Source organism: Pristiophorus japonicus, chromosome 3 (assembly GCF_044704955.1).
Source record: "Pristiophorus japonicus isolate sPriJap1 chromosome 3, sPriJap1.hap1, whole genome shotgun sequence".
Taxonomy (NCBI): Eukaryota; Metazoa; Chordata; class Chondrichthyes; family Pristiophoridae; genus Pristiophorus; species Pristiophorus japonicus.
The window spans coordinates 317,824,644-317,838,192 of record NC_091979.1 but is presented as its reverse complement, the minus strand read 5'-3'; the positions used below and the strand labels follow the sequence as shown (position 1 = coordinate 317,838,192).

General features: G+C 46.4%; 1 protein-coding gene across 1 annotated transcript; it reads left to right on the top strand.

The window, feature by feature from the left end:
- The first annotated feature begins 11,284 nt into the window (after positions 1-11,284).
- On the top strand, positions 11,285-13,032 carry LOC139259590 (interferon-induced protein with tetratricopeptide repeats 5-like). The gene has a single exon (XM_070875080.1). The coding sequence runs from the start codon at positions 11,337-11,339 to the stop codon at positions 12,693-12,695; it is 1,359 nt and encodes a 452-aa protein (XP_070731181.1). The 5' UTR covers positions 11,285-11,336; the 3' UTR covers positions 12,696-13,032.
- Positions 13,033-13,549: the final 517 nt, after the last annotated feature.

The following is a 13,549-nucleotide window of genomic DNA, read 5'->3' as shown; positions in this document are numbered from 1 at the left end:
CCACTCTCATAAGCAGACCTGGGTGTCCCTTTACCCATCCTGTATTACGGTAAATACAGTATCTCCAGTGAGTTGAATAGAGAACTCTTGTCATAGTACTCTGTCTTACTGGATATATCGTGTGCTGCCATGAGATCTCATCGGGAATGCTATCAGATCACAGCTCAGTCTATAAAGCACAGGACAAATTTAAACAAATCTGTGAACACTACTGAACATAAACAATAGATTTATAGTAAATGTAGACTTTATTCTTCCTCTGGGAATTAAAACAAGAAGAAATCATCTCCTGCGACCTTGACATTAAATTAGCCCTTGACACACATTTGCTCTATTTCTCACATACCACAGGGTTCTCTCAATAGCCCTGTATTTCTACTGGTTTCAGACTGGGCAGACGGCCAAACACAAGCCTTCGCTCATAAACCCTGCAGATTGCGACACGGGGCTTATACTTGGCCACCTGCACTCAGTTCAACAGTCAGCCTGAAGTCAGCAGAGATACAGAGCTGTCCATCAATGGTCTACAAAGATCCATGGCCGTGACCCTCTCACACACCTGGCTCAAGTCTTCCACACAAACCTGGCTGTCAATCGAGACTATTACTTCAGAAATATCCTCCAGAATATCGATTACTCAGGATGTCTGAATTGAATGGAACGACCTGTGCCAAACAAGGGGATTAATGAATCCCTTTGTATTTTTATCTCAAATAACATGCTTGATCTGTGTAGTCTTTTGGTTCAGGTAGAATCCTAGCACGGTGCAAGCTTTTCTACTTCATTCCAACTTTTATCGATCATTATATTCAAATTGTTAACTTTTGGGCCCACTTCAGTGTTAATTCCTAGAGATTCGATTGGTCCATCGGAATCACATGACCCATATCCTGAAAACTACTCTAGTGATTTGATTGGTCTGTGGGGACGACTAACCTGCAGTGGACAGCTGGCCAGATCCTTTATCTTCCAGTCGGGATGCCACTCTTATTCCTGGTCGTATTCCCACCTCAGTGTCACTGGTCTGGGATTGCACGTGTTGCCCTCAGGGTTCTCGTGCTGCCCGGACTGATGGCTGTATCACGTTAGAGGGCTTTTGAACCACATTTTTGAACACAGCTGTACTGAGAAAGCCACAAAGAATTGGGAACTCAGGCCTCTTATGCTCTTTGTTCTGCTGCTTGCTGGCTTGCTGGTACCATGGCAACTCAGTCTCCTGTCCAATCGCTTCCTCCCAAGGCAGCTACTTCAATGCAATAGTAAGGAGGAACATTAGTCTGGTGATGTGGAATCGGTATGGGTGGAGCTGCAGAATACCAAAGGGCTGAAAATGCTAGTGGGAGTTGTGTACAGACCACCAAACAGTAGTAGTGAGGTTGGGGACAGCATCAAACAAGAAATAAGGGATGTGTGCAATAAAGGTACAGCAGTTATCATGGGCGACTTTAATCTAGATATTGATTGGGCAAACCAAACTGGTAGCAATGCGGTGGAAGAGGATTTCCTGGAGTGTCTTAGGGATGGTTTTCTAGACCAATATGTCAAGGAACCAACTAGAGAGCTGGCCATCCTAGACTGGGTGATGTGTAATGAGGAAGGATTAATTATGTTGTGCGATCGTGTTGTGCGAGGCCGCTTGAGGAAGAGTGACCATAATATGGTCGAATTCTTTATTAAGATGGAGAGTGACACAGTTAATTCGGAAACTAGGATCCTAAACTTAAGGAAAGGTAACTTCGACAGTATGAGGCGTGAATTGGCTAGAATAGACTGGCAAATGATACTTAAAGAGTTGATGGTGGAGAAGAAATGACAAACATTTAAAGATCACATGGATGAGCTTCAGCAATTGTACATCCCTGTCTGGAGTAAAAATAAAACAGGGAAGGTGGCTCAACCGTGGCTAACAAGGGAAATTAAGGATAGTGTTAAAACAAGAAAGAGGCATATAAATTGAAAAAGCAACAAACCTGAGGACTGGGAGAAATTTAGAATTCAACAGAGGAGGACTAAGGGTTTAATTAAGAGGGGAAAATAGAGTACGAGAGGAAGCTTGCAGGGAACATAAAAACTGACTGCAAAAGCTTCTATAAATATGTGAAGAGAAAAAGATTAGTGAAGACAAATGTAGGTCCTTTGCAAGCAGATTCAGGCGAACTTATAGGGGCCAAGTTTCAGCCTGAGTTGCTCCTGTTTTTTTGGTTTAGAATGGAGTATCTTAGAAATTCAAATTCTCGGCATTTAGTTTGCTCCAGTTCTGGTCAGTTAGAACAGTTTCACTTTGGAACAGAATTTTTTTTTTCTAAAGGGGGCGTGTCCGGCCACTTACGCCTGTTTTCAAAGTTTAGGCAGTGAAAACTTACTCCAAACTAACTTAGAATGGAGTAAGTGAAGATTTTTGTACGTTCGAAAAAACCTTTAGAAAATCAGGCGTAGGTTACAAATTAGGCGGAGGGAATGCGGTGGGGGGGGGTTTAAAGGGAAGTTTACAAACATTAAACACTTCAATTTTACAAATAAAGAGCCATCATCAATAATAAATAATAAATACATCAATAAATCAACCAATAAATCAATTAAAAATAATTAATAAGAAATTTTTTAAAAATTTAAAAATCAATAAATAAAACATTTTCTAGTTACCGACTGCAGCACCGGGAGCCCTCCAACAGCGTGCTGGGACGGCCCCCGCAGTGTGTCTCTGTCAGTGTCTCTATCTCTCTGTCTGTCTGTGTGTGTGTCTCACTCTCTGTCTGTCAATGTCTGTTTCTGACAGCGAGGGGAGGGGGAGAAGGGGGGTGGGAGGGGGAGAAGGGGAGAAGGGAGGTGGGAGGGGGAGGGGTGGAGGAGGGGGAGGAGGAGGGGGCTGGGAGGGGGAGGAGGAGGAGGAGGGGGGGAAGGGGGAGGGGGAGGAGGAGGGGGGGTGGGGGGGCAGGAGAAGGAGGGGGGTGGAGGAGGAGGGGGAGGGGGGAGGAGAGGAGGGGCGAGGAGAAGGGGGGAGAGGGGGAGAAGGGAGAGAGGATGGAGGGAGGGAAGCAGAGAGGAGGGAGGGAGGGAAGGAGAGAGGAGGGAGGGAGGGAAGGAGAGAATGAGAGAGGAGGGAGGGAGAGAGGAGGGAGGGAAGGAGGGAAGAAGAGAGGATGGAGGGAGGGAAGGAGAGAGGAGGGAGGGAGAGAAGGAGAGAGGAGGGAGGGAGGGAAGGAGAGAGGAGGGAGGGAGGGAAGGAGAGAGGAGGGGGTGAGGGATGGAAGGAGAGAGGAGGGAGAGAGGGAAGAAGAGAGGAGGGAGTTGAGGATGGGAAGGAGAGAGGAGGGAGGGAGGGAAGGAGAGAGGAGGGAGGGAAGGAGAGAGGAGGGAGGGAGGGAAGGAGGGAAAGAGAGAGGAGGGAGGGAAGGAGAGAGGAGGGAAGGAGGGAGGGAGGGAGGGAAGGAGAGAGGAGGGAGGGAGGGAAGGAGAGTGGAGGGAGGGAGGGAAGGAGAGAGGAGGGAGGGAAGGAGAGAGGGAGGGAAGGAGAGAGGAGAGAGGGAGGGAGGGAAGGAGAGAGGAGGGCAGGAGGGAAGGAGAGAAGAGGGAGGGAGGGAAGGAGAGAGGAGGGAGGGAGGGAAGGAGAGAGGAGGGGGGGAAGGGAGAGAAGGATGATGAATGGCCGGGCACAAGACTTCGGGCTGGATTTACAGGTAAGTGGCATCGGGTCTCTGGGGGGGGCCGCGGAAGTCCGGCGGGGGGGTGGTGGGAGAGTCGCGGAGGTCCGGGGGGGGGGGTGGTGGGAGAGTCGTGGAGGTCCGGGGGGGGGGGGAGCAGAGGTCGGGTCGGGTCCGGTCAGGTGGGTGGAGCCTTATGCACGCAGCCCCAGTGAGGCCATTTGGCCAGGGCTAGGGTGGTTCGGGCCTCCTCCTGCAGTTTTGGGCGCCTGGAACTACTGCACACACGCGCCCACTGTAGCACGCATGTGCAGAGGTCCCGGCACTGTTTTCAGCGCAGGGACCTGGCTCCGCCCTCCACAGCTCGTGCTGTGCCGTGCCCAGCTCCAGAGGACCTGCAGGGAGGTGGAGAATAGGTAAGTTTTTTTTAGGCGCACTTTGTGGCGCGAAAAACGGGTATCCAGGCCCGGGCTGCGCGTTTTAGGTGCGGTTCGAAACTTGGGCCCATAATGGGGAACAAGAAATGGCAGACCAATTGAACAAATTGTTCTGTCTTCACGAAGGAAGACACAAATAATCTTCCGAATGTACCAGGGGACAGTGGGTCTAGTGAGAAGGAAGAACTGAAGGATATACTTATAAAGCGGGAAATCGTGTTGGGGAAATTGATGGGATTGAAGGACAATAAATCCCCGGGACCTGATAGTCTGCATCCCAGAGTACTACATAAGAACATAAGAGCATAAGAATTAGGAACAGGAGTAGGCCATCTAGCCCCTCGAGCCTGCTCCGCCATTCAATAAGATCATGGCTGATCTGGCCGTGGACTCAGCTCCACTTACCCGACTGCTCCCCGTAACCCTTAATTCCCTTATTGGTTAAAAATCTATCTGTGATTTGAATACATTCAATGAGCTAGCCTCAACTGCTTCCTTGGGCAGAGAATTCCACAGATTCACAACCCTCTGGGAGAAGAAATTCCTTCTCAACTCGGTTTTAAATTGGCTCCCCCGTATTTTGAGGCTGTGCCCCCTAGTTCTAGTCTCCCCAACCAGTGGAAACAACCTCTCTGCCTCTATCTTGTCTATCCCTTTCATTATTTTAAATGTTTCTATAAGATCACCCCTCATCCTTCTGAACTCCAACGAGTAAAGACCCAGTCTACTCAATCTATCATCATAAGGTAACCCCCTCAACTCCGGAATCAGCCGAGTGAATCGTCTCTGTACCCCCTCCAAAGTTAGTATATCCTTCCTTAAGTAAGGTGACCAAAACTGCACGCAGTACTCCAGGTGTGGCCTCACCAATACCCTGTACAGTTGCAGCAGGACCTCCCTGCTTTTGTACTCCATCCCTCTCGCAATGAAGGAAGTGGCCCTACAAATAGTGGATGCATTGGTGATCATTTTCCAACAGTCTATCGGCTCTGGATCAGTTCCTATGGACTGGAGGGTAGCTAAAGTAACACCACTTTTTAAAAAAGTAGGGAGAGAGAAAACGCATAATTATAGACATGTTAGCCTGACATCAGTAGTGGGGAAAATGTTGGAATCAATCATTAAGGATGAAATAGCAGCGCATTTGGAAAGCAGTGACAGGATCGGTCCAAGTCAGCATGGATTTATGAAAGGGAAATCATGCTTGACGAATCTTCTGGAATTTTTTGAGGACGTAACTAGCAGAATGGACAAGGGAGAACCAGTGGATGTGGTGTATTTGGACTTTCAAAAGACTTTTGACAAGGTCCCACATGAGAGATTGGTGTGCAAAATCAAAGCACATGTTATTGGGGGTAATGTACTGACGTGGATAGGTTGTTAGACAGGAAACAGAGAGTCGAGATAAATGGGTCCTTTTCAGAATGGCAGGCAGTGACTAGTGGAGTACCGCAGGGCTCAGTGCTGGGACCCCAGCTCTTTACAATATACATTAACGATTTAGATGAAGGAATTGAGTGTAATATCTCCAAGTTTGCAGATGATACTAAACTGGGTGGCGGTGTGAGCTGTGAGGAAGACGCTAAGAGGCTGCAGGGTGACTTGGACAGGTTAGGTGAGTGGATAAATGCATGGCAGATGCAGTATAATGTGGATAAATGTGAGGTTATCCATTTTAGGGACAAAAACACGAAGGCAGAATATTATCTGAATGGCGACAGATTCGGAAAAGGGGAGGTGCAATGAGACCTGGGAGTCATGGTTCATCAGTCATTGAAAGTTGGCATGCAGGTATAGCAGGCGGTGAAGAAGGCAAATGGTATGTTGGCCTTCATAGCTAGGGACTTTGAGTATAGGAGCAGGGATGTCTTACAGCAGTTGTACAGGGCCTTGGTGAGGCCTCACCTGGAATATTGTGTTCAGTTTTGGTCTCCTAATCTGAGAAAGGACATTCTTGCTATTGAGCGAGTGCAGCGAAGATTCACCAGACTGATTCCAGGGATGGCTGGACTGACATATGAGGAGAGATTGGATCAACTAGGCCTTTATTCACTAGAGTTTAGAAGAATGAGAGAGGATCTCATAGAAACACATAAAATTCTGACAGGACTGGACAGGTTAGATGCAGGAAGAATGTTCCCGATATGGGGGAAGTGCAGAACCAGGAGACATATTCTTAGGATAAAGGGTAGGCCATTTAGGACTGAGATGAGGAGAAACTTCTTCACTCAGAGTGTTGTTAACCTGTGGAATTCCCTGCCGCAGAGAGTTGTTGATGCCAGTTCATTGGATATGTTCAAGAGGGAGTTAGATATGGCCCTTACGGCTAAAGGGATCAAGGGGTATGGAGAGAAAGCAGGAAAGGGGTACTGAGGGAATGATCAGCCATGATCTTATTGAATGGTGGTGCAGGCTCGAAGGGCTGAATGGCCTACTCCTGCACCTATTTTCTATGTTTCTATGTTTCACCCTGTGAAAACCCTTTTGACCCATCAACTATTTCCTCCACTATCTGTGCTGGTGCTGGTACAATTCGAATGCCATGCTGCAATTGGTGAGGAAGTGACAGCATCATCATCATCATCATCATCATAGGCAGTCCCTCGGAATCGAGGAGGACTTGCTTCCACTCCCAAAGTGAGTCCTTTGATGGTTGAATAGTCCGATACGAGAGCCACAGACCCTGTTACAGGTGGGACAGACATTCGTCGAGGGAAGGGGTCGGTGGGGCTGGTTTGCCACGCGATCCTTCCGCTGCCTGTGTTTGGTCTCTTCCTGCTCTTTGCGTTGAGAGTCTAAGAGCTCAACGCCCTCCCGGATGAACTTTCTCCACCTCGGGCGGTCTTTGGCCAAAGTCTGCCAGGTGTCAGTGGTGATGTCGCACTTTACCAGGGAGGCTTTGAGGGTGTCCTTATAACGTTTCCGCTGTCCTCCTTTGGCCCGTTTACTATGAAGGAGCTCCGCATAAAGCATTTGCTTAGGGAGTCTCGTATCTGGCATGCAAACTATGTGGCCTGCCCAGCGAAGCTGATTGAGTGTGGTCAGTGCTTCAATACTGGGGATGTTAGCCTGGTCGAGGACACTGACGTTGGTGCGTCTGTCCTCCCAGGGGATTTGCAGGATCTTGCGGAGACATCGTTGGTGATATATCTCCAGCGACTTGAGGTGTCTTCTATACATCGTCCATGCCTCAGATCCATACAGGAGTTGGGTATTACTACAGCCCTGTAGACCATGAGCCTGGTGGGAGATTTGAGGGCCTGATCTTCAAATACTCTTTTTCTCAGACGGCCGAAGGCTGCACTGGCGCACTGGAGGCGATGCTGAATCTCCGCATCACTGTCTGTCTTTGTTGATAAGAGGCTCCCGAGATATGGGAAATGGTCCATGTGACAGCAGATGTGGCTGTGGTTCCAGCAGCTAATCTCCAGCGGAAGTGCATGGGTGATGATCATCATGGCTGGCTCCTTGACTGAATGCATTCCCTCTGATGTGAAACAAAGAAAAGCTTGTTTAACCGCACGCACGGTGACATTCCCCCTTAAAGCAGTAATTGCTGAGTGTACTGTTGTTGAGCTGCTTTGAGAAAGCAAATAAATCTGAGACTACCGATGATGAGAATTTCCCAACTTTTTCCAACCTTCTGCTGCCATCGTGCCTCCAATTTCACCCTTTGCACAGGTTCTCCTGTCTCCTTGTCCACGATGTAAGACATCTCCTCTTCATGTGTGCTCAGGATCTGCTGCTCCTTCCCTCGGTTCTATTTCTTTAGCTCTGGTTGTATTTCCTACAATGTTAACAGTATGTGAAAGGTGTACAAACTTTCCCCAATATGAATGTGTGTATCCCATGATGCTGAGATAAGCAGGTACATTATTCCTTCAAGTGATGTGACCTTGTAGACTAGTTGTAGATTGTGTGGCAGGCAACGTGAGTTGGGACAGTAGATTTGAACAAAGAAGGTGCTTGAGTGTTTAGAGGTTTCCCTTTTCAGAAGTGAGTTCCTCTGACACCCAGATTCTGATAAAGAGTATGAGAGGGACAGATGTGAGTGAGGTTCTGAGTGATAGAGGATGTATATTGTATGAATAACTTGACTTGAATTAGCTACCCTTATGAGGTCATTGAACCTCCTCCACCACTGTGTGAAGGCAGCACTGACTATTTCTGCCATCTCACCCCAGACAGCCGACACCACCCTCAATGGGATCTCCTGCCCTCAATGTCCAACAATCTTGCTCTTCTAGCCCTCACTTCACCATGGATTCATCTCAGAAAATCAGAGCCATTCCAATACTGACGCCCTCAAAGTTGCCTGTGCCTCAGCCATTCTTCCAGCAAAGTAACTGGTTGCAGCCTTATAAAGGGCAAGAGAAAGATGGAGCAAGTGATCAGTGAAATGTCATTGGAGCCTATAATATAAGTGGGTTCAGAAGACAACTAGAGGAGACTGAGGGAAATGGTGAGCAGGCAGAGTTGGGCCGTTTGGGCCAAGTGGTCTTTTTCTGTTATGAAACCATCCGATGTTGATAATAGATTCCATAGAATTCTGTGACAGCACACAATGTTACTCTGCTGGCACCTCTATTTCTTGGATAAACACATTGGTTCTTAGTTTCGTTTTCTACATTTAGTTTCTATTCACATTCAGACAATGATTCATAGCGATCAATGATTGGACAGTATAAATGAGCTGGAAAACCACACAACAAACACATTTCTCGATCAACTCTCCATTGGAAGTACAGTTGGAGCTGAAAAGGGAATTCAACGCATTGTCCATCGATCAGCACTATGAGGTAACGGTCATTGGAATTCCTCCTTTATTTAAATTTACGTGTAGACTATCGAACAAGCAACTAGTTTTCAGAAATAAAGTAGCTTACATTACAAAGCAGTTGAAATGCAGAGAGCTGGGATTAGTGGCTCACAGTGAGACACACAGATAAGGGAACACTGCTGCACCAAGACTGGTGATAGTCAGTAAACATGAGGCAAAAGGCAGACCTGTTCATAGGATTATAACTCAAACAACAATTTAAATTACTTTGGACTGGGCTCTGTTGAAAGTACAAAGTTAAACTTGAATATTATACTGTGGTGGAAAGGCGTATTCTGTAAGTGCCCTCAGGTCATATCCAGAGTTTGAAGAAAGAAAGTTTCACTTTATGTTCCATGGGAATCTAGAAGGGATCTACTAATGTAAAATAGTGATTTCCAGCACTTTCATATATCCAAACTAAAGCAACCTGAACTATAAAGCAAAGGGAGAGTACAGCATGGACTGGGATGGGGGGATGGACACAGCATGAAATGCAGGAGGAGAGTGCCAGCTTAAAGTGTGTAGGAGAAGGAAAAGTGCTGACTTACATTGAGAATGGGGGCGGGGGAGAAGAGTGCTGACATGAACTGGGGGAAAGGACAGGTGCAGCAGTTTGAACGGAGCAGCAAAGGGAGGAAAGCCACCATGAACTGGGGCAGGGGTAAGAATGACAGCTTGGATTGTGGGGGGAGGGAGACGAGAGCCAACAGGAACAAGAGGCCGGCGGAGTAGAGTGCAAGGAGAAGCTGGGATGGCTGGGGGATGAAGTGTATCGACGTGAGTTTAACAGCAAGGAAGAAAGAATTTGTGTTGATGTAACACCTTATCACACCTCTCAGAAATGTCCCAAAGTGCTTCACATTCAGTGAATTATTTTGCAGTGCAGTCACTGTTGTTTTCTCGGGAAATGTGACAACTCAGTTTACACAACAACAACAACTGGCATTTATATAGCACTTTTCACCGAGTAAAACATCCCACGGTGCTTCACAGCAACGTAATCAGACAACAATGGACACCGAGGCAAAGAAGAGGATGATTAGAGCGATGACAAGAGCTTAGTCAAAGAGATAGGAGATTGTAAAGGAGGAGAGTGAGGTGGAGAGGTTCAGCGAGGGAATTCCAGAGTATCGGGCCTGTCTGGGCTGATGGCTCGGCCACCACCAGTGGGTGAAGTGGGGGAAGGACACAAGCCCGAGTTAGAGGAACACAGAATTCATGGATAATGCCATAGAATCTATGAGGTCCACTTGATCCACTGGAATAGGCAGAGGCTGCCTTGGTTTAACATCCCATCTGGAGGATGGCATGGTGGAAGATTTTCAGCAGGGTAAGAGTCAGTTCATGAAACATGGTCTTTCAGAATGCTGATATCTTTGTGTTGGGCCTTCTTTTCTGCTTTAAGGATGGGATTAGAGAGTGTTACATAGGATACACAGCACAGAAACCGGCCATTCAGCCCAGCCAGTCCATGCTGGTTTATGCTCCACTCGAGCCTCCTCCTGTCTTTCCTCAGCTAATTCTATCTGCATAACCCTCTAATCCCTTCTCCCTCATATGCTTATCTAGTCTCCCCTTAAATGCATCGATACTATTTACTTCAACCACTCCCTATGGTCGCGAGTTCCACATTCTCACCGCTCTCTGGGTAAAGAAGTTTCTTTTGAATTCCCTATTTGATTTCTTGGTGTCTATCTTACACTGATGGCCTCTAGTTTTGCTCCTCCTCACAGTGGAAACACTTTCTCTGGGTCTACTCTATCATAACCTTTCATAATTTTAAAGACCTCTAGGTTCTCCTTCCGCATGTTGGGGTGGGGAATGACCTGCTCACAGACAGCAGGGTCCCTGTGGAGGACCAGGTTGATGATCTGTTTAGTGGAGAGTTACCTGGACTGCCAATGTGAGAGGGAGAGTGTTTTAGAATGAGCTCTGACCTTTTTAGTGAGGAACTCCCATTTCAGAATGGAATGCATGGATTGAGAAGGAGATGTAATGGGTGAACCAACAGGCAGACTGAGTACTTCAACCAATGTTCCTGTTCATATCATTGGGAGTGGAGGTGTTTGAGGCGATGCTGCACATTGGGTGAGAAGACTAAATGTCCAGGAGCTGGTACATCAGCGAGCATGAAGGAGACCAGTGTAAGTACAGCTGAGATTTGCAGTCATACCTTTTCCTTTTGCAGTGGTTTTTGCAGAGGTCACCTTTGTGTGACCAGAGATTTCATGGTCAGTGGGTCCAGGAGTCGGGAGAAGGCTTTAGTTAAAGAAACCGGAGAGAGGGGAGGGGGTGACACAGCCAGTCTGAGATGGGTTTTGATGAATTTTGTTCTCTTGCAGCAACACACAGAAGGATTTGTTGAAAGTGAAGCTCGATCAGCTTCAATGTCAATTCACGTGGGGCCCACAGAAAGAAAACATTGACTTGGACAACATGAAGTATAGATTGCAAGATTCAATACAGGCTGGTGTGAAATATCAGGCCAGGTCTTACAACCACCTCGCTTTTGTAAACTGTCTGCAAGGCAACTGTGAAGAGGCAATTCAAAACTTAAAGGAAGCTGAAAAGATTCTGAGGGAGAACCATGAACATGAATTTGAAAGAAGAAGCATCATCACCTATGGAAACTATGCCTGGGTATATTATCACATGGGCCAACTGACAGAGGCCCAGTCCTACCTCGACAAGCTGGAGATGATCTGTAAACAATTTACTGATGGCTCTCGGTATACAGCACTGATACCTGAAGTATACGGGGAGAAGGGTTGGTCACTGTTGAAATCTTCCAGGAAATATTATGAAGAGGCAAAGGAATGTTTTGAGAAGGCTCTGGAGGAAGATCCTGATGACACTGAATGGAACGTTGGCTATGCGACTGCTCTGTTCCGTCTGGAAGGGTTTTCTGGTACCCCAGAGAGTGGTGACCGCAGCCAATCAGTGAAGCAGTTGCGACGTGTGCTGGAACTTGATCCAGATGACTCTGTAGCCATGGTGCTGTTGGCTCTAAAACTACAAGAGTTCAATCAAAATGAGGAAGCACTGAAATTAGTTGAACAAGCATTGCAGAAGTCCCCTGATCTTCTATATGTAACTCGTTATGCAGCAAAATTTTACAGAAGAGAAGGAGATGTGGAAAAAGCTGTGGAGCTATTGAAGAAAGCATTAGAAATTAGCCCAAACTCTACCTTCATACACCACCAAATAGGTCTGTGTTACAGAAAAAAACTATATCAACTGATCAAATATCCAAGCAGCAAAGACCCTCGCAATGCTGCTTTTCAACAGAAAGCTGAGTTGATCAAACTATGCAAGTACCATTTTGAAAAGGCATTTGAGCCCCGCCCATTAACATTTATTTTTGCACAACTGGATTTTGCAGGAATCTGTTCATTAAATGGAGAATATCTCAAAGCAGAGGAGATTTACAGTAATCTACTGAAATTAGAGGATATTCATCCAGATAATAAGCAGGCAGTAAATGTGCAGTTTGGGTTATATGAACTGCATCACAAAAGATCTGAATCAAATGCCATCAGCTATTTTCTGGAAGGACTTAAAATCCAACGTGACACAGTGGAATGGCAATTGTGTCGCGAAAACTTGAGAAAGATTGCAACAAAACAAATTGACAGGAATCCCAGAGACAGCAAGGCCTTTGGTGTTCTTGGGTTACTGCACCAGCTGGATGGGGAGAAGTGTGAAGCTATTGAGTGCTTTGAAAAGGCCTTGGAGTTTGATTGTGACAATGAAGAATATCTAAGTGCTCTTTGTGAATTACGTCTTTCTATCTAAATCAACGACGACTCTCCCAGCTAAAACTAAACACAGCGGGTAGAGTTTCTGCTTTGGGTGCAAATTGCACTTGAAGTTACGCTGGTTAGCTTACAGTTTAAGTTTCCACTAAATGCATTTGCTTAATTACAAACGTAAAATCTTCCAAGAACCAGTGCAGTCAGTCAGTGTAACAGAATATAATCAGTTATTTTTTGCATTCAAAATATTCATTGATATATTTAAGAGTGGCAATTGGTGCAGCTTTATTGATACAGCTGAAAATGGATGTAACCTGCAAAATTAAATATTTTTAGTAAGTCTTTCAGCTGTGCTTTACCTGACTTAAGATGATGAAAATGGCTTTAAAATCTACACTGAACCAGTTATAAGTTTTATTGTTGTACACTAGTCAGACTTTTAATAATTTAAATATTTTTAAGATGTAAAACCTATTAAATTGTGCCTACTAGTGCCTGGGCACCTCAGAAAACCAGCTCAATTTGAAAACGCTCCTCGAAAGGTTGCAAATGGACGCAATGGGCGGAAACTCACCATCCTCGTTATTTCTATCTGGGGGTGTGGCCAGTTTTGTGGGCGGCGCCAGCTTCGGACAGAAAGCTTTTTAAACCAGGGTTAAAGATCACGGAAATCTCGGTTGATGCTTGACAGAACTTATGCTCGAGTTTCTGCGATCTTTTACACTGGTTCGGCCGATTTCACCCGGATTGTGCAATTTCCCTGCTACACGGGATGGCCGGTATCATGCCTGAAGAAAGATTAATTTCTCTCTCTCTCTGTGTAACGAGCCGCCCGCAGCTCCCTGATTTGCAGCCTCTTCAATGGATGGGGAACAACAGCCTGTCGGGTGAAGC

Excerpts from the sequence above, each read along its gene's own strand:
- LOC139259590 (XM_070875080.1), top strand. The coding sequence starts at position 11,337 with ATGAAGTATAGATTGCAAGATTCAATACAGGCTGGTGTGAAATATCAG.